At 36.3% G+C, this 21,434-nt stretch overlaps 3 protein-coding genes across 3 annotated transcripts; 1 reads left to right on the top strand and 2 right to left on the bottom strand.

Moving 5' to 3' along the window:
- Positions 1-15: 15 nt before the first annotated feature.
- Positions 16-8,236, bottom strand: LOC113761390 (coatomer subunit gamma). Its single transcript, XM_027304352.1, has 18 exons — positions 7,992-8,236; positions 7,439-7,536; positions 7,268-7,318; positions 6,593-6,706; positions 6,289-6,489; positions 6,107-6,208; positions 5,559-5,666; positions 5,195-5,428; positions 4,036-4,286; positions 3,726-3,897; positions 3,466-3,621; positions 3,328-3,378; positions 2,648-2,788; positions 2,363-2,566; positions 2,137-2,268; positions 1,884-2,057; positions 1,069-1,308; positions 16-617 (listed from the first exon to the last, which is right to left on the bottom strand). The coding sequence occupies exons 1-18, from the start codon at positions 8,035-8,037 to the stop codon at positions 423-425; spliced, it is 2,670 nt and encodes an 889-aa protein (XP_027160153.1). The 5' UTR covers positions 8,038-8,236; the 3' UTR covers positions 16-422.
- Positions 8,237-10,734: 2,498 nt separating this feature from the next.
- LOC113758238 (proline-rich receptor-like protein kinase PERK7) lies at positions 10,735-14,946 on the bottom strand. The gene is made up of 8 exons (XM_027301190.1): positions 14,483-14,946; positions 12,615-13,168; positions 12,122-12,208; positions 11,918-11,988; positions 11,728-11,804; positions 11,447-11,588; positions 11,091-11,252; positions 10,735-10,992 (listed from the first exon to the last, which is right to left on the bottom strand). The coding sequence occupies exons 1-8, from the start codon at positions 14,944-14,946 to the stop codon at positions 10,735-10,737; spliced, it is 1,815 nt and encodes a 604-aa protein (XP_027156991.1).
- Positions 14,947-18,044: 3,098 nt separating this feature from the next.
- LOC113761641 (ras-related protein RABG3f) lies at positions 18,045-21,395 on the top strand. The gene is made up of 7 exons (XM_027304714.1): positions 18,045-18,359; positions 18,673-18,699; positions 18,868-18,967; positions 19,783-19,929; positions 20,038-20,118; positions 20,252-20,397; positions 20,993-21,395. The coding sequence occupies exons 1-7, from the start codon at positions 18,307-18,309 to the stop codon at positions 21,057-21,059; spliced, it is 621 nt and encodes a 206-aa protein (XP_027160515.1). The 5' UTR covers positions 18,045-18,306; the 3' UTR covers positions 21,060-21,395.
- The last annotated feature ends 39 nt before the right edge of the window (positions 21,396-21,434 follow it).

Here is a 21,434-nt window from a genome sequence, read left to right as displayed (position 1 = left end):
GAAATTAAGCGTCAATTATACACAACAGGAAGGGATCATATTTCGATCTATAGCCTATTTCACCATCTCCAAGAGTATCCTGGTACTTAATTCTCATATCTGCATATGCACGCCAAAGTGAAAGCCATCCGGTCCCTAAATTCATAAATGAATACTACACAAGGCAATTTGCCAAATATCAAAATGGCAATAGTACAAAGGAAAAGTAAGGCTATTAATTCAAAATTCATATATTGAAATTGATTCCACTCCTAAGACTCTTCCAAGCAAAAAGGAAACTAACTGTAGTGATTGATCGCATCAGTAAGCTGTATTCCCCTCCGTTCGCACATTGTCTAGTTCTCAGCCTGAAGAATAATTTGAATAGTCCAATTCGCCTATTTAACATGAATGAGTAGACCATTTCCTGTCAACTTAACGATCTAGCCGCTTGCAACAATTTCATGTATGGCAACACAAACAGATTCATCCTCGGATCTGACTACCAATTTCATTGCAACTTCTTTCTGCGCATCAATTCCGAAAGACAACCGAACAAGCACCTTGACATTGCCGATGAACACACCAGACAATAAACATGTATGTGATCTTGAATTGGTTGCTACAACTTCAGTGCCCTGCAACCAGAAAAAGAAACATGATCTCTTAGCATCAAGGCTAACTCCATTGTATTTTCTATTTCAGGTCCACATATTGGGGTTTACAAAAAGCAAATGGAAGAGAGCTGTTCTCAATAGCCTAACTAATCCACACTGTTAACCTCTACAATAAAGAGGCAAAGGGTGAACACTACCACCCAACCCAAAAGGCATCATTAGCAGAAACAGAGGAAGAACAAGGAGATAAACATTGCAAAGACAAGAAGTAGAACCGAGGAGTGACTGGAAAAGAATAGCAACATCAAGATACTCCCAATTTCTGGTTTCAAGGAAAGAATTCATATGTCACGGACTTCTTAATTGACTGCAGAAAAGCAACAGCAATAGATAGCATTCCCAAAAAGCTTCACCCCTACTTCATTAGAGAGCTGCTAACTGTTGCACAAATGTCAACCATAAAAAGACTCACCTCACAGGGTTGCATGCCAAGAAGACTAATGACTGCATTCACAGCTTCTGTCAGGCTATCCCTTGGGCCAAGACCATATTCCTCAAGCCGCTCAAAATCTGAACCCATGCTTTCCCATGCATTTTTGAAATTGGAGACCCCCACTTTGAGCATATAATCTGCTGCAACAACTTCAAGATCCTCTAGCTGGTATTCATCTTCTACACCATCTTCTTCTGCCTCACCGGTAGATGGATCAACCTAGCAGCACAATCCAAGTCGATAAGCAGGGAATAATTGATTAAAGGAGCCCTCCTCAGTTGACTGTCAGTATTGTGATAAAATTTAAGCGCTAGAGCAGTCAAAACAGCATTTCTTAAGTGATATTCTATGGATATTATTTGTAGACAAGTTACTCTACTGACTGGTACAAGCAATATATAAGTTGCTGCGTCTATTCAAAAGTAGCTGATCACTTAAGTCGAGACATGAGCGTTCCAATGACTTTGCAGTATAATAAACAAGAAACCTGTAATGCTTTTCCAGATTGAAAATGTGATGGATGGATGAAGTGGAAACATCACACCAACACAGTTTTTAAGCTTTTGTGGCCATATTCACCAAAAATAAAACAATAAAGATTCCTTATTTGCATCCAAACAAATTAACAGTTCACTTTAAAATGTCAAGCTTGAGATTCAGTTTCCCATTCATGAAGAGACAGTTACAAGACATCTACTTGCTAATCTAGACACCGGGACATCCCTAATAAACATAGGAATCAAATGTTAATCATTGCAAAGAAAACATGTTTAGATTTAATGAGAAGAAACTACCTCTTTAACAATAAAACGCAACACGTTTGAGAATTTTCCAACAGCAGGGACTCCTCCTGGCTTCTCAAATGCAACAAATATCTGCCCCGGTGAATCATATGGGAGCGACCTTAAAGGTTTGGATGCAATTTCAGCAAATTCCTCAGCATCTGAAGCATCCACAACTACAATAACCTGGCAAAAGGCACAGAAAAATTAAAAGGAGTACAAAACTAAACCAAAAGACATGAAGAACTATGCAATTTCATATTACATTTTCCAACAATTGCTCAGGGATTGTATTGGTGCAGTTATACTGTAACACAACATGGTTATCGAAGATGTGCTTGACAACATTAACTGCATATTCAGTTTCAGCTTCTGTAAGCTCCACTGGTGCTGATGACTGGTTTTACAAGATAAATTGCAAATAGTTGATTAGCAAAATCTTAGTTGATCACAATAAACAAGTCAATATAACACAAATCACATATTATGACCTTGAAAAGCTTCCCAAAGCTTGCAAATTCAGGAATGGAGAGTAACAGCTTTTCATAAGCATCAGCTGCAGAAGCGGGAGCACTAGGAGGAGCACTCAGTCCTGTTGGTTTTTTACCTGGGGCTTTTTTCTCTGCAAGAGGCTGAGATTTAACCTCCTTTGGAACAGAATTAATATCAAAAGATTCTTCAGAAGGATCCTGGATCTGTTAGAGAAATAACAAGGAAATTACATCTGATAGTCATCAACCATGAGCAAAAGAAAAGAAACTTAGTAGCAGACTCACATAATTCTTCAAACTTGTCTCCATATTGGATAACGGGACATCAAATGAGCCAAACAAGAACTCCTTCACTTCACCTTCGGTTTCAACAACAGAACCATCACCTCCAAGAGTATTTAAGTAAAGTGTAGCTCTATCACGAACCTGCAACCACAGTGGCATAAATAACATCTTTCCAGAGAGTAATCAGCATAAATTAGTGCACAAGACAAAACAAACAAACAACGCTAAAAGAAAAGAAATATAACTCCTTTCTACCTACAGTCCTCTTGTGACTAGAGGTATACAAAAATTGGGACATGTCGATGAAAGCATTATTTCAAAAAGTTCCCTCACTATGGCAACTAATAACAAGCAAATACAAAGCAATGGAGCCAAATAGTGATGAGAGAAGACAAGCACAATGAATCCTGACCAGATAAGAGAATAACTTTTCCAGTAGACAAGATCAAAAAATAAGAAGACATCACCTTTTGATACTGAGCAATTTCACTCAATTGAAATCAACTAAGTATAATAAGCTAAAACTTGTAAATTCTACCTAAAAAAAATAGCTACACTTGAACAAAATAAGTAATATGTAAGGCAGGCTCCATATATAAGAATATATCTCATAAAACTCATTAGGGCAAATTACAATGTCACTACCTAAAACAAAGTCAATATAGCACAACACGGCATACCTCATCATCATTGTCAAAGAGGCAGCGCTTCAACAAAATGAAAATACGGGGCTGCAACAAAAAGCCAAATGCTGCACCCAGGTTAATAAAATGAATCACAACAGAAAATGTCTTTGCGAGAAAAGAAAACACTTCTACCTTCAGTGAATCAACCATAGCACCAAACTTTGCCAGTGTGCTAACAGCAGCAGCCCGAACAGTTGCATTTTCCAATATTACCCGATTGTATATGTAACGGATATATTTGCTTGGATCCGAGGTTTTTGGTCCTTCATTTCCAAGAAAGTGAAGGATCTAAAAAGAAAACTCTAGTCAGCACAACAAACGATACATACTAACTTGAACAAGGAGAAATTGCAAAGAACAGGGTTAATACCACAAATGGAAAGATGGACAACCTGAGTAGAAAGATATGTAAATTCACAATCCTCAATGAATTCACACAAGTGTAGTAGCCCACTTTCTTTAGCATCTGGAATATCTCTAATGAGGATCACGATTGAGTCAACAATTGCCTTTTTGTAGTCAAATCCACCTTCTTCCCTCAAAATATTGCTTAAAAAGTTCATCCTAGAGAAAGGACAAAAGAAATATGTTTTACAAAAAGCAGAAGCATGAATATCATAAGGGTAGATATGAATCAAAGAGATGAGATACATCTAAGTATGTCATTCTCAAGTTCTTTGCAGTAACTTATAGAACACTCACAGAGATCTATACTTGAGGGGGAACTTTAAACACAATGATCTGATGGCCTCTACCACAACAATCTTGAACTCATCAGCAATGTCAGACATAAAATTTGTTATCTGTTTCATCAATCGATCAACACTGGATTCATTCCCTGTTTTTAGTAGAGTGGTTATGGCCAGAGTGGCTATGCTCCTGTTTTGGTCAGAAATCAAGCTCTCCATGTCTATATTGCAGTTTGTTACAGCTGTTGGATGAGTCATTGCTACCTGCACAAAGCAAAAGCAAATATGCCATTGTACAGAATGATTGTGACATGTCAAGCACAAAAAACCAGCAACTGTTGATATGAAAGCAAAGCAAACTCAGATAATATACCTACAGAGTACATGTTACTGTAGACTACTTTAAGAACTGAGGGAATACTGAATTTCATTCTTTAGCTATCAACCCTCCCCTGCCAAGCCCACAGTGCCTCCCCAAGTCAATTTTGTTTACTAATGAGCAATTTGGATTATGAACAAGATAGAAAACAAAGCCTGGAAAGGGGAAGAGGAAAAAAAGGAAAATATTCAATTTTCTTACTATATTGCATGGTTATCTATGATTAAACCAGTATAAAAGAACCACATAAATTCAGCCTAAAAATTTTCTAGATAGCTTTCACAGCCATGGGCTCACTTAGCTATTTCTTCAAAATGGCAGAGGGAGCCAGAGGGCGCCAACTTATTTCAAATTATCAAAGAGCCTAATTGCACTTATCCATAGCTAGACTCCAAGAGCACCAGAATACCAGAATCGAAGAAAAAAAATAATAACTCAAAACAACCAAAAAACAGATAAAACCCTCAAACCATAATATCTATATGCAATTTAATGCTCATTGGCCTGCCCAAATTATTTAGTACCAGGGAAGATCAACCTTATCACTTTGTCAAATCCCTTGCTTTGTGTCTAAATTTGCCAGAGTCCATTGTGATAATTCCATGTTCAATTTCTTTGTCTTGAAAGAAAGTTTCTACATCAAGATCATACTGGTAAGACCTACTAAGAAGTTACAATATACTGATTCATGATACAAATAGAAATAAAGCACAAAATTATACCCCATTATAGAAAACTAAATAAATAAGAAACACAGACAAGGTATCCTAATAAAGTTAATTACAAAATTCACCTTATTAAGAGTACGAACAGCAGCAAATCGAAGTACTGGCTTGGAAGAACTTAAAAAGAGTTGTAGGACAGTTATTGCAGGATTTAATTCCCGACTGGTCACACCACTCAACTCTGTGATTGCCCTCGCTGCTTCAAAAATAACCATTTCTGCTTTATGTCGCAGACAACCCTCAAGATAATCATAGAATGGACGCTCCCCCGTTTGGTTATTCATGCCTGATTCCCTGATGACCTAAACACATACCAATGACAAAACACCCCATCAATAATGAGAAGTGGAACTAAACTGAAAGAACCCCATAGCAACAACCACAATCAAACATGATGACAATAGAAATCAACAAATTTAACAAGATACTTACTTGACTGGTATAACGAATCAAAAGGCATTGGGCCAATGGAGAACGAACAGTCCCCCTTGTCAAGCTGGTAACTAGTTTGCTAACAGCTAAACGATCATTTTGACGTATCTGCAAGTTCAGCATAAGTCATGAAGTTATGTCTTTGCTGCGCACATGTCAAATGTATTTCCGCGAGTCATTATCAAAATATTATTCCAGAACCATAACCATTAGGAAAATATTATTTCCCCGAGTGATCCACTACTAAAACAATTTGACTTCATTAATTAAAGCAAGTGAAACTGCAAGACCATATCAAAAGAAGAAAAAGAAACTATCTCCACAAATTTCAGGCAAAGTATAGCAGCAATTGCTTCAACCCAATCTAAAACGACAAGATAACCTTCTTTATTTAGCATATAAATGTCATTCATAACATGCAAATTTAGTCTGTTTGTGAAACAATTCTAGGTCTAAACTGCACTAGTATATTTACTTTCTCAATGGCCTAATCTTAGCGAAAAAAGCAAGAACATAACTCTTGGCACCAAAATCACAAGAACTGATACCTGATGTAGCAAACCAAGTGCGTGGAACTGCACTAAAGCAGCCCTAGATTGGACAGCTTCTTGCACCTCATTGCTCCACCTTTTGACAATCTCAGGATTTGTCTGCCAAAAAATCATGAATCACCAATCTGATATTCTTGTGAATTCACAAATAGAAATAATTTCAGAAGCTGCAACCATACCTGTAGCAAATGAATCCCACTGACAAGGGCAGCACTTGCAACAACAGGGTTTTTGTCAACAATGGCCTGTTTCAAGTATCTCTCAATTTGCGTGAGGAGTGTTCCATCGGTGATCCGGCAGAGGACACGAATTGCATTTGCTCTATACATGTCAGTTCTGCTATTCATATCCTTCATGAGGGAGCTGGTAACGATAATAACCTTTTATTCCAAAATAGGTAACACGTCAAGTTCCAATCCTTCAGGAAAAAATACGAGTATACAACAAAAAGTAAAAGCAGGATCGAAGGGAGAATGCAAGGACCTCATCTGCTGATGGGGACAATTCTTTTATCATCAAGTAGACCATTCTCCTCAAACCAACATCCTTTGATTGAAAAAGCTTTGTGACAGCAAAAAACACTTCAGTAGCTTCAATCTGTAAATATGAGGTAAAAAATGTACTCTCAATCAGAAACGAGAATGTATCCTCAATCACGAATGAGGTTAACTTCCATGAAATGCTGTAAAGATGAACATGCAGATTGAAACAATTTGAGTAGATTAGCGTGAACAAGTTCATGCGATTGGAAAAACAACTTAGTCCTTATGAGAGTCAAATAACAAATGAGTCGCAAATTTAAGACACAAGAAATATTCCAAACCCGTTTATATCAATATGTTGATATCTCTTTTCTCCACTAACTTAGACTAAGGGAATTTACTTTTAAAGTATCAGAAGCATCATAATTAGTAACTGAGAAGTCATAAGGATGGAATATCAAGTTCATGTTATATCAAGAAAACAGATCATAAATAATGAAGACAAAACAAATTAACTAAACCTCGTACAACAACCACATTAACATGCTAGCAAGCATAAAATGTCAAGGGTCAGTTATAGTTAACGATAATCCTGAAAAACATGATCTAGACATGCTCAATTGCCATAAATGCATAATAGTGATAAGCCATAAAAGTATTGGCTTTTGAAATTAACCTTTGTAAAGGTCTCTCCCTGATTGAGTAGATACAAAAGCTTTGTGATAACCTGGAAAAACAAACAAACAGACCATCAGAACTTAGTTTGAGTTAATTGCCTAAAAGAAATTAGCAACAGAAACGACAACCGAAATCAATATCAGGTAACAAGACAGGCTGAAAACTGGACCTGTGAACATCTCCTAGGATCCAATTGAGGATCATTAAAGACCCTCGCTTCCTGCAGAACAGCACCCTTCTCGATCCCCATGAATGGAGAGTAATCCACTACAGATTAAAGAATCGAAATTACAACATCGCATTTCATTGACTGCTAAACTCAGCAAGGTTCAAACAAATTCCCAAGGCTAAAGCAGATCTGAGCCAAAATTAATCGATCTCATCGAAATTAATGTAGTGAAGAACTAACCCAGGGCTACAAATACAAATAGTAAATAAATCCGCAGGACCAGTATTTCAGCTTCAAAATAGATGTTCCAGGTATTAACAATAACAGCACAAACGACCAATTCAAAATATACGCCAAAACCTTGTGTTGGTTAGGAGGGGGGCGGAGAAGAAACGGAATTATAACGTAATCAATTCGCAAGGGATCAATAACGCTAGGGTAAATTGGTTTAAGGGGGGAAAAGCTAAATTATGAAAATGCAGATCTGAAAAATGAGCACTAAATACGAATTGCTGTACAATTAAAAGAAAACGATTAAATTGTAGAGTAGTACTTTCGTCGTCGCGATCGTCGTCCTTCTTCACGAGAGGCTGAGCCATTTGGGGATAAGTGAGATCTGTGGAGATTCAATTGAGAGACTAAAAATTACAGAGCTCGATTTATTCAGTTGAGTACAACTGAACACACGTACATAAGCAGATATATGAAGGGAATTTGCAGATCTCTTCGCTTCCGCCTTCTCTCTTTTCTGTATACTTATATCGGCTGGGAGAGTGAAGTCGAATCGCAGATCTCTGTTTGGTCGACGTCGTACAAATTAGTTTCCCTGGACAGTAACTTTTTTTTCTTTTTTTTGAAGGAATTGGACAGTAACTTAATGAAGAAGTCAAATTAGTGGATGAGTTCAAAAAAAGTTTCGATAGTAGATTATATAATTTAGCCCATTAAAAAAAAGGTGAAATTAAGGAAACTAGTCTGGTCAAACTCGGGTCTTGAGTTAAAAAACTTAGACTTAAATTTGAATTTAAACTAATCGAACTCTTGAAAGTTAGACACGAGTTTGAGTTTGATTTATTTTGCATTACTCGAATTCATGCTTATCGAGTACAATCGAGTTTAAGAAATATAAATTTATATGTTATATAATTTTAAATAAGGGACAAAATAGATATTTCATACTAATAAATTAAAAAATTAAAAAAACATATATATGTGAATCTCAATTAAATTCAACGACTTTCGAGTTTCAAATATTAAACTAGAATTCAACTCGGCAAATAGTTTGAACTACTCAAACTCAAGCTCAAACTCTGTCAATGCTAGTTTGACCTTGAGTCTTGACCAAACAAACTCGTGAGTTACTCGATTAAACTCAAGGCATTTGCATCCCTCGATAGAAGATTTATTATAGTACAAAATTAGAGAAATCGGCTATGTTTTGTGTGAGTAAAACCATTTATCTTGAGAAACAAATAAAAGAGATACCAAATGTATTTTATAAAAGAGATAACAATTTTCTTTATTACTGGACGAAATATAACCTTATATTTGTATGAGCTTCTACGGTTGTTTTTATCTTGAAATGGACAATATTTTTCTCAATCAGAGACAAATTGAGTATTTATTGTTGGTAAGAAATTTTTGAATAGTTTTTTTAAAAATTGTTGTTAAGTTAACCTTGATAATGAGAATATGCATAACATAACAGATTCAGATCTAACACGTTGAAACGCGTTTGATAATAAAAAAAATTAAACAACTGAATTAATTAGGTGATACTGAATCTTTTAAGCGAAACTTGCTTTCAAAAAATAAGTGATAAGATATTCATTTATTATTTACTATGATATATACTCAAATATATTAGATTTACTACTTAACAATTCAATAATTTAATGATTTCAGATTTCAAATTTTAGATTTCAATTTGAGACTTCATTTTTATCATATGCACCAATAGTTTCATCTTAAAAGGGTATCTATTCCGAGTAAATAAAATATTCCTAGATACAATACACATGTTAAAGTGTTGAACAATTAACACTCGACCTGAATTGACAACTAAATAGTACTGCAATTATTTAACAAACACTTCAAAGTTTACCTATACTTTTTACTATTCATCGTATATGGGAAATGAATAATTTTCCCATTTATAAGTATACACATTCTCATGTATAACTATACATAACAAAGTTTTTTTTTTTGGTTGGCAAAACAAAAGCAATGATTATTTGATAACGAAAAGATATCATAATTACTAAAAATTGAATAAAATGTTTAGAAGATTGGTAATTAAAGAGATGAGACATGTATGTTTACCTGAAGAATGAAATTTATTCATCAAATCCATTATTGCCTCCTTCTTTCTTAAGCTCAAAATCTACCAAGAAGCATACAATAGTGAAGCATAATTCGGAATTGCTCATAAGCATTTTGAGGAATGGTTTTATTTGTTTGTCGTTAAGAATATATACCAATTAATTAGCAGCCCACAAACAGAGTGAATTGAAGGTGGCAGTGGCACAGCGTACCTATCTAGATTTTTGAGACACAACCGCGGGCAGGATGTCCGTCCAAGATTAGATGGTGATCAATTTTCCCGTTAATATTATTTAAAAGATGATAATGGGACTTTCATTAGGACTGAATTTTTGTGACTACAAGGCAGCCTAAGGCTTATTTTGTGATTCATTTTGACAAGATAATGGTTGTTTTTAATTTGGAGATGAAATCATGAACTTGGATGGCTCAAGCCAAATACAAATCTGCATCACCTGACACAAAAGGGGGGAAGAAACAACTATTAAAGGAACGAGTTCTGTTTGTTATTTCCTCCATTTTGACAATTTTGTCATAGTTATGCGGCCAGATCAAGATAAGAAGGGCGCATAAATAATAAAGTTACTGTCATCCCTGAACAAATTCACTAACAAATATAAAAAACATCGTTTATACATTAAAGAAAAGATTTGAATCCACATTGATGAACCAGAACCCAGTATTGTGATGCAAAGATGAGCACAACAACGTTAGTGAACATAAATTCAAAACTATTACAGCTGCATATCGGTGCCTTCACTACCATCCGAACATACTATTAACGTTGTTGGGGGGGTGGGGAGTTGTTGGGGGTGTGTCGTCAGCATTGTAAATGAGTTCATAATATTGACTATAACTAAATACTTCGTGATGCATTAACGTTGTTCTGTAAAGATCGAATTTTTGGGAAAACTGGGGATCTCCTTCTCCTCCTTCTCACGAACCGGGGGATTTGGGAATGTAGGTTTATCGATTCAAGGTGTGTGGCTTCGGCTCCGAGTCCTGGGATGGATTTCTTGTGATTCACCACTAGAATGGGCGTACTCCCCATGCTCGCTACTTGTGAATTCTTGGCTAGACAATCCTGTCTTCTTCATGAACTTTTTTAGGTCAGTGTGGTATGAGCTATCGTACTCAGAACTGCTACTGGAGCCAAACAATGCACTGTGTCCAGGTTTCACTCCTTCATTTAGATCTTCCAGTGATACATCGCCTTCCAGTGCACGAACAATCTGGACATTCATATAAATATATATAGATCAAATCATCAGTTGGATTCTTCCAATTACTTGATCATCTGTGCGTAATCTCAAGTACGATTAAAATGAACCTGGCTCATTTTTGGACGTCTCCTTGCAGAATGTCTGATGCATGCAGCACCACAGGCAACCATACGCATCATCTCCGAAGGATCATATTTGTCTCCCAAATTTGGATCCACCAATTCTTCAAAGCTTCCACCATCTATCACTTTCCCCAGTATAGGTCGTGCCTGCGTGAACCAAGAAAATGACGTACTCAGATAGCGGGTATGAATCTTGGACACTTTTCATTGTTGTCATTTCTACTTCATTTAGGTACGTGTAAGAAATTCATACAATTTTTAAGATCACCATTTTCTATTGTACCAACTTTTATCCTGTAGACATATACATAATCAAAGATTGAAAGTAGAATGGTTCATACCCAGTCAACTAAGCTATCGTCATCACTGCTGACATCCACAGGGCGTCTTCCAGTAATAAGCTCCAGGAGCACAACTCCGTAAGAGTAGACATCAGATTTCTCAGTGAGCTTCCCGCTTGCGGCGTACTCAGGAGCTAAGTACCTGCATTTTTAGATCCATTAATTTTCGCTCGCAATTCACCAAATTAAGACATTAACCATAATGCATCGCAATGCCTACAAAGGGTTTTTGATTAAGTATAGTTTGTAGTTTATAAAAGAGCTCAATCAAAATTGCTTACCCAAACGTTCCCATGATGCGGGTTGAGACGTGTGTGTAATTATCAGAAGAAAGCTTAGCCAGGCCAAAATCAGCCACCTAATTAAATGATTATGAAAAAAAGTACCATTATTTATAGGTGACTCGTCCATCGTACTCGCAATGCAGAGAGGAAAAAAGATATGAAGTATAACCATCAATACTCAAGATACCTTAGCTTCAAAGTTATTGTCAAGTAAAATGTTTGCTGCTTTAATGTCTCTGTGGATAATGCGAGGGTGGCCTGAAAATGGCAAATGGATCAGTCAAGACTTGAAATTATTAAGCGGCCAAACATTTAACAAGGAATTTGAGGTCGCTAGCAACTAGCAGCACAGTCCTCCAACCATGCAGAGAGAATAAGCATGACAACTTACAATCTTCATGCAGGTAAGCAAAACCTTTGGCCGATCCAAGTGCAATTTTGATCCTAGATGGCCAGTCCATGACAGGGCGACCGGGTCCTGCAATATTCACGAATATATTACTAGTGAATCACACATATTCTTGATCATGAATCCTTCTTGCGGGCCATTCTTCTTGTTGTCGCTGTTCTTCTTCTTCTTCTTCATATATATATATGTATATATATGTATTAAAGAGGGGAGGTATAGAAACAAGCTATAGCTAATGGGCATTCTGTCGTGAACTGCGACTCTTATTTTCAAGAAAAAAGAAAAGAAAAACTGAAGCACAAAGGTTCGCGTGCGGACCAAAGTAAGAACCAAAAACAATTAATAATTGCATCTACACAAACTTATTGCATTGGGGTAAAGAGTGTGTATTTGTATATTTAGCAGACAATGAATGCAAGTCTATTTGCGACCAAAATACAAAATCAAAGCAAATAAATAAAAGATGCAAGCGTACCATGAAGGTGATACTCAAGTGTATTGTTGGGAACAAATTCGTAAACCAGCATCCTTTGTGATCCGGCAATACAATATCCAACGAGAGACACCAAATGGCGGTGATGGACTCGACTGATAATGTCGACTTCGGCTTGGAATTCCCTCTCCCCTTGCCCACTGTTAGCTTTGAGACTCTTCACCGCTATTTCCTTCCCATTTGGCAAGACTCCCTCGTGAACGAAGCCAAACCCACCCTGTCCTAACAAATTAGCATTGGAGAATCCTCCCGTCGCGGCTGCCAGATCACCGTAAGTAAAGCTGCTCTGGGCGAACCCGAGAGCAATGGCAGGGTGTGGCGGTGGCACAGGTGGATTGTGCGGGCCGGAATAAGCTGCCGAGCTCATATCGCTGCTAACCATAGGTGGTGGGGGAGGTGGTGGTGCTATTGGCCACCCGTGCTCTGAACTCACGTTGGTGCTTGGGGGCATCTTAAGAACATGGTCTTGACTGTGGGGATGGTTTTTCCAGTTCCCATGTTGCCCGCTGTAATAATCACCTGCAACAATATAGTGGCTCTCGATTTGATTAGCAATGAAATAATTTTTCAATGAATGATGTTTGGTCATCAACTAATAAGAAATTTGGGACCAAGAATTATTCTTTTCCTAAAAAAAGAAACCATCATTCAACCAACCAAAATCCACAGTGCAAACTAGTAATTCTCTTTTGAAAAAATGATTTTCTTATTCTTTTAATCATACAGATATAAAGTGATTGAAATCCAAAGTGCTAAAAGCAAGCTTTGCAAAAAAAGAAAAGCTTTGACCTCTCCTAAATTTCTCAATATGATTATTTTTAAAAAATGATTTTAATGTAACCAAGATATATATGAAAAACACAATAAGCTTGATCAGAATAAAACAAGCTTCATTTAATTTCATATGATGGGAAAAAAAAATTAACACCATATAATACACCTTTTTGTTCCAAATACATAAGTTTGATGCATTGATAATTTATAGGTACCATGAGTTAGAAATAAACCGTAAAGATCTTGGCATTCCCTATAATAAGTCTATGATTCGAAATATGTAAATGTCTAACATCTTTCTCTTTATTTCAAGGTTGACAATTTTTATTACAAGTCTCTTGGCAAAATATAAGCGAAAACTAGGAAATTGTTCAACAATTTCGTTCTTTGCACGGATATGGTTAATAGTAGAGCATATATAGTTACGCCCTTTGGATGCATGCAAAAATATGCTTAATTTTTTTTTGGGTAAATCCTTAACGAGTTGGTTCCAAAGCCACTTTGCCCCCTAATTCATTTTTTAGCATTTTACTCCCAACAACACTGATGGTCAAAGCTAACGGAGAGATAAAAGGACAAAAATATGCGCTCATATTAGTAGTTATTGGATTAAAATATCCATGACAATGAGATCCAATTTTGCATTTTCTTCAGAAATGATTACGAAAATGTTAGAGAAAAATATGTTACATTTCACGTGACCAATAAAAATATTTTTTAAAAAAGGAAACAATAAAAAGGTCCGCATATATACTTGACTTCAATACTTGAAAAAAAATTATCTGCTTTAGAAAATTTGTTTTAAAAAAAATTTTTGGTTAATTTTTTGTGTAAAAATTTTCAATAAGTAACACCACAAAAATGTTACCAAAATTTGAAGCAAGGGCAAAGTGCTTAAAAGTTAAAAATAAACATGAAGAGGTAAAGTGTTTTTCGACCCAATCGTTCAGGGGTTTACTGCCATCTACCCCCTCCCCCCCCCCTTTAAATTTTTTTTTTTACCCCAGAAATAATTAGCTGAAAAACAGGTGACAAATAATGTAGAAATGTTGAGAGAATAAAATAAGAAATAATACGTACTTCCGGCTCCACGGGAATTGTCCCTGTAGTATTGCATTTGATCATGCGGCTTTCGCTTCTTCTTTCTCCCGCACGACACCAAAAAGACTATCATCATAAGGAGCAACAGCCCCGCTCCAGCAGCAACTCCCGCGATAACAGCCTTTTGACTGTTATAAGAGTCACTGCTACCGTTATCGGATGTCGGTGGTGAGTGGGACTTTGGCAGTGATTTGCCAGAATGTGGCGGTGGCGGAGGAGGAGGAGGAGGAGGTGGTGGAGGTGGAGGTGGAGGAGGTGGTGAGTCACCATCTTTATTTCCATTTGATTTGGGAGGTGGGGGTGGAGATTTGTTGTCGTCACCGTCAGAAGATGGAGGTGGCGGCGGCGACGGCGGCGGAGGAGATGGCGGCGGCGGCGATGGCGAAGGGGCGGTTGATGAGTTTGATGGTGGAGGTGGCGGTGGAGATTTCTCAGACATTTTTAGCAGGGCTTTTTTTTTTCTTTTTTTTCTTTTCCTTTCCCCGCCCTTAATCACAACCTCCTCAGGATATACCGTGCAAACCCCGCCAGTCTCCCAAATAATGATCCCTGAATCAAATCAACATGCATGCACAAATAAGGCGTTATTTTCTTCAGTTTCCTACGTATATATGAACAACCTACGACACCACAAGTCAGTACCCAACATTTGAGGAAAATCAGATAAGCAAACCAACCATCAAAATCACCACATACATACACTGCAATTGAAACTGCATGGCCAAAAATTTTTTTTTTAAAAAAAAGAGAATAATTTGTATTCATATTGATTGATCTCCTTTCATATGCAAAAATGATTCTTACGCAGATAGAGTTCATATGCAATGTGATCTTTCTTTACAAGTCAAAAGAACATCAAGGAGGAAATATGGATCTGAAAGGAACAAGAAAGATACCTTTAGGAGAAGGGCAGGGAGAAATCTCGAAGAAAGCAGCGGAAATAGATGTTGCATGGCAATCGTATCAAGAAACGAACCAGCATTCCATTTTTTTCATCCCCATACACCAGCCGAAAATAAAGGAACGAAATTTCAGTTATTACATGTACTTGTATGATGAGAAATTACCTCAACCATTCAATTAATATCTCACGTCTCCTATATTACTGAGTCCTAAGTTCCAATAGTTCTTGGATTTTCTTTTCTTTTTCTTTTTTTTTCCCTAAATTTGGTACAATATAAGGCTCTAAATGATATTCTGTAACTAATTACCTGCTTGCTAGATCAGTTATTCACAGCTGCGTTTAATCTCTTTGTGTTTTATTTTTATTCATTAAGTCCAACTCTGGCTGAAGCTCAATTGCTCCAAGATTTTCCGCCTGATTATTACTACATCTTTAGCTGTTGCCCAACAAATGTCAAACTTCCCCATTATCGGCGCTTTTCTGCTTGAGGTGACAATTACAACCACAAATTGCCAATTTTACCGTCCTCTCCAAAATTAATTACAGTTTTTGTTGCTTATTAATTTTCATAAGATAACTACTGATGGAATAAAATAACAGATAAGAAAAACTACGTCCTGCAGCTCATATAACAGAAGAATTAAAACAGCCAGCCGAATAATTCAAAAAAAAATTAAAGTGAAAGAAGCATTTCTAATGCACGTTACTTTTTTCTTTTTTTTTTTTGTTGCTCTTGAAACATTTTGGCAAACACGTTAATGTTGTCTAGCGATTTAAATTTTTCCCAAAAAAAAAAACTTTTGTTTTTTGGGCATGCCATTGTAAAATAAGCTTGAAATGAAAATGGTTGGTTTTGAGTGCAGACATTATTACTTTGAACGAATTCAAGTTCAAAAAAGGTCAAATATGCTTGAACATCTTATACAACTATGCAACTCAAAAAATATAATTGTTTTAATTTACCTATTGAATGAGAAGATTTCACCAAATATAAGAAGATTTTCGATATTTAAATAAAATAAAATTCTAAACAATCAAGATAAGATAAATTGACATAATTACTAATTAAGAAAAATTAGTAATACTAACTTGAGTAAATGTACAAACGAGTCCAGGTGAATTTAGACGAACTATTCGTGAACCAAGTCAAACTCGACTCATGTAGAAAATAAGCATAATTTAATATTTGAATTCAACTCATTTAATTAAGTGAACGGGCTTAATTTGATATTCAAGCTTATACGATTTGAGTCGAGTTGAGCGTTCACAAGTCAATCGTTCATTTAACAATTCTATACACAATTCAATAAAACGAGAAGGGGAAGGAAAACAAGAAAAGGGTTAGTGTGGACACTCAACTGATGGATAATTGTGCACCGGTTTCATAATCTCTTTTTGGAAACAGTTCAAGAATTGATCAAATAAGAAAAATGTCTGTCCGAAGGCACGTATTAGAATCAGATGGTCTAAGATTTAGTTATCTGAGGAAATTTAGCGGTAACAGTTTAGTTGAACGGACAAAGTGATAAAAGTTGCCGCTCACCCAGACACTAACATGGGTATTATTTGCAAGAGCCCTGGGTGTAGGGCTGATGCTAGACCGAGTAGCTTGACTCGAACTCGCAAGCTACTCGGTCAGTAGCTCGGCTCAAGTTCGGTTTGATCGAGTTTGATCTTGAGCTCGAGTTGCTTGATAGAAGCAGCGAGTCAAGTTCGAGTTTCAATATTTTACACTCGAAAGCTCAACGAGTCTAATCGAACTTTTTTCTAATATATATTTTAATTTTTATTATTATGAAATGTCAATAATATCCTTTATTTAAAATTATATGTAAAATATTAAATTTTATTATGTGAACTTGATTAGACTTGATTGAGGTCGAATAGGCTCGATTAAACTTGATTTGAATTGATTATATTTAATTAAACTCGAACTCGAGTTCGAGCTCGAATAACGTAAATTGACGTCGAGTTCGAGCGCGAGCTTGAATTCTAAAAGCTCGACGAGCTCGAGCTTAATTATTTTACTGCATTACTCGAGCTTGACTCGACACAAACGCACTCCTACCGGGGTGGTTGTTAGGATAGGTATTTTATATTAAAATTTATTACAGCCGCCCAAAAAATGAACACTTTCCCATGGTAGAAATCTTAAAAAAAAAGAGTAAATTTTATATACATTAATAATGTATACATTATTACCATTGAATTCATTACACATGTATAAATGTTAGAGTTCAAATTTAAATTTTGTATAGCTGTTATTATTCCAATGCTGATAGTGTATACATTGTTAGTGTAGAAAAGATTAATTCAAAAAAAAAAGTAAACACGTAAAAATATGTCAGCAATAACAACCAAAAACTTTGAGAAATACTCTATTTACGCTTCCACTACTTATTTTTATCATATAGCATAATAAATAAAATTATTTAATTAAAATGATAATGAGAGTATTAATGTTTTATCATATAACCTAATAAATAAAAATTAGATGATTAAAATGATAATAGGAGTGTCAAAACCTTTTTAAAGGAAAAAAGCCTGGATTCATAAAAATAATAGATGAATATGCAAAATAAATGTGCAGATAATAAAATAGATATCTGAAGGTGGCGAATGCAGCATAACCCGAAACGCTCATCCTCTAGAAACGTCGTCGCCTCCGCTTGCCCTACGCAACCACGGAAAAGAAAAACATAATACTACTCCAGCTACTATAGTAATAAAGAAAATCAGAAATCAACGACGACGGTGGCGACAGACGCCCATCGCTAACTTCTCGCCTTTTGTCGCTCTCCCTCTCAAAACATTCTTCTTTTCCAGCAGATAAGTAGTAGTAGTTTGCAGATCCGGGTTCGGGTCATCAAATCCGGACCTCTTGATTTTGCCAAAATGCCTTCCCGCAGAAGAACGCTTTTGAAGGTCATCATCCTCGGTGACAGCGGGTTAGTCTTTCACTCAACCTCCCTCTCGCGTACATACATCTATATACACGAACATATATTTAGATCATATACGTGTAGGAGTGGTGGGGTTTATCTATGATTTTATGGAAGCATACTGCAGAGCATCGATCTTCAATTCTGGAGTTCTGTGACAGCCCAATTTTGATATTTCCATAATTCGTCTGTTGTATAGGTTTTGATATGCCATGACATCGTTTTCTGCTATAATGATCTGAGTTCAGCATAGGGAGAAAGTTATCGCTTTTGTCTTTGGTGATTTTTTTTTTTTGGGTTCTGTTTTTTTGAATTGCAGGGTGGGGAAGACCTCATTGATGAATCAGTATCCTCCATAGTGTGGTTATTTTAGTATCTTACATTTATTGTTGGTGGTCTGTTTTGCGGACTGCAAACATAGAAGATTGAAATTTCATTCCGGGGTTTTGCATTTGCTGGCTGCTTGCTTGTTTGTCTTTTTGTCAGTTTGGTTGCCTTGAATCGATGATTTTAGGTATGTAAACAAGAAGTTCAGCAATCAATACAAGGCAACTATTGGAGCTGATTTCTTGACAAAAGAAGTGCAGTTTGAAGACAGGCTCTTCACTTTGCAGGTCTGTGTCATTGCAATTGTTTATTACTTGGTTCACTAAGGAGCATCAATAGAGGCTTAGTGGAGCAGTAACATAGGAATTCACTAAGCTGAAATGCTGTTTTCTGATTTCCTATTTTTCGCTCCCAGATTTCACTGGTTCCAGCCTTGCCTACGGCATAGTCAGAATTTAGGAGAATAATTTAGAAAATATTTGATACAAATATAGATGTTTGTGTGTAATATCCTATGCGATAATGCTCGGATTTTTTTGGTGAAAATATTGTTTAATAGTGTTTTCGTTCTCTTTGAGTAATTGCTATGAATTAGATCAAGGATAGGTTTTAGGACTTATTGTCAAAATCACATTCTTCAGAAAAAGCAAGTTAAGGGAGTTGAGAGGAATTCTAATGGAATCAGTATAACAGTCATTCAGCGGTAACTCCATCCCACCCAGAACTATTTTGTCGTATAAACAATCCAATTTGGGAATATGAATGTCTGAGATATACCTTTAGCTGTTTGGTGCACTTAATTGTCTTAGATATCCTCTGGCAGTAAGGTGTTTCTTGTAGGAACAAGGAAGAAAACTTTTGTTCAGCAAAGCTGTAATCAATGAACATAAGGGTTGTAAATAAATATATTTTTCTAGTAAAGACACAAGGGTTGTGTTTGTCTCATGGATGTTGTTTATTTCTTTCCAATTTAGTGGCATCACTAGTTCTCGTGCATAATATTACCCATGGTTGAGCTTCTTTTCATTCTAAAATGTTACTACATATCTGGTATGTAACTTCTAGTGCGAAGGCTTAAGATTGTGGTTCATGTGTTACATAGATTTGGGATACAGCAGGGCAGGAAAGGTTTCAGAGCCTTGGTGTTGCTTTCTATCGTGGTGCGGATTGCTGTGTCCTTGTTTACGATGCGAATGTGATGAAGTCTTTTGATAATCTAAATAATTGGAGGGAAGAGTTCCTCATACAGGTAATTTGGCATGAGTTATGAGCAAAGGTCCAGCATCAGTGAGATTTTAGAGTGCTTGATTATATTGGAAAACTGAATTTCTTTGAATCATATAATAATATACTGCAGGCCAGTCCTTCAGATCCAGATAATTTTCCATTTGTTGTGCTGGGAAACAAGATTGATGTGGATGGTGGAAATAGTAGAGTGGTAAGTTTTAAATATGATTTGCATAATTTTAAACTCTGACGCACTGATAAATGGTTGTACCAGTAAATAGTTCATCCTAAAAGTTAAAATACTTTTAGTGTCTAAAAGTTTAAATTTTATGTGGAAACAACAGGTGTCTGAGAAAAAGGCCCGAGCATGGTGTGCCTCTAAGGGAAACATTCCATACTTTGAGACTTCTGCAAAGGATGGCACAAATGTGGAAGAAGCTTTTCAATGCATTGCCAAAAATGCCTTAAAAAGTGGAGAAGAAGAAGAAATGTAAGTCTGAATCATTATTCTCCAGTAATTAGTTACTAGGGAAAGAAATTCTTTAAAGAGATAAACCATGTTATATGTGTTCTAGACAAATTGACATCAAACTCAGGTAGTCGGAGGAATTGGCACATAAATCAGGACACCAACTAATGTTTGTCTTATAAGTTTATTAAATTTCCTGGTTCCACGTGAAAACACTCACATGTTAGCTGCATATGGCCGGCCCATTTCTTACCTACCTTTTGTCCCTAGGTCTGCATGAATTCAAGAAATGGATATTTCTTTTGCAAGTTGATAGCTTTGAGAAATACTCCATTCATTGTTAGACAATATGAAACTTACTCAAGTTCAATCATGATTATCTTGAGCTTGCAAAATACAATTTGATTAATAATCTTTGGAGCACTGTAAACATGGCCTTTTGCTATTTCAAATTAACTCGAAGTCAGAATATAAGACTATAAAGGTTCCTGGTGCTTTTGATACAATTTTCTTATTTTATCTACTTGGTATGCTCTATTCGGTTTTTAGAATATGCTGAGAATGTACTGATAAAATGTCGTTGCTTTTATCTTGTGGGGCATTGAACGTCATGAAGATACTTGCCTGACACTATTGATGTTGCAAGCAGCAGCCAGCAGAGGTCATCTGGGTGCGAGTGTTAAATTGAGTAACATGGTCTTGAGTCTGATTACAGAACAAATCCTCCAAAGCACTCCACCATCTGGCTCATCTTCATTTTATTTATTTGATTTATGAGGCCAAACTTGTACATTGATGTTTGCGTGAGAAAAGCTGATGGTCTCTAGATGTTTGTTGACTTTCAGAAGTTTATCCTCCTCTGTATCTATTGCCTGTTTTCATAAAGCTTCCTAGTATTCCATGCTCTCTTCTGTCAATAGTGAACAGGATGTTTTCCTTTCCGACAATGCCAGACAGCAATCCTCTGCTTACTTGTGCCATGTACTGGTTTTAACAGTTAGAATTTTTATTTTTCTTGAGACCTTGCTAGAATAGTTGTTTATCCAACAAGCAGTAAA

Source organism: Coffea eugenioides, chromosome 2 (genome assembly GCF_003713205.1).
Source record: "Coffea eugenioides isolate CCC68of chromosome 2, Ceug_1.0, whole genome shotgun sequence".
NCBI lineage: Eukaryota > Viridiplantae > Streptophyta > Magnoliopsida > Gentianales > Rubiaceae > Coffea > Coffea eugenioides.
This window is presented reverse-complemented; position numbering and strand designations above follow the sequence as displayed.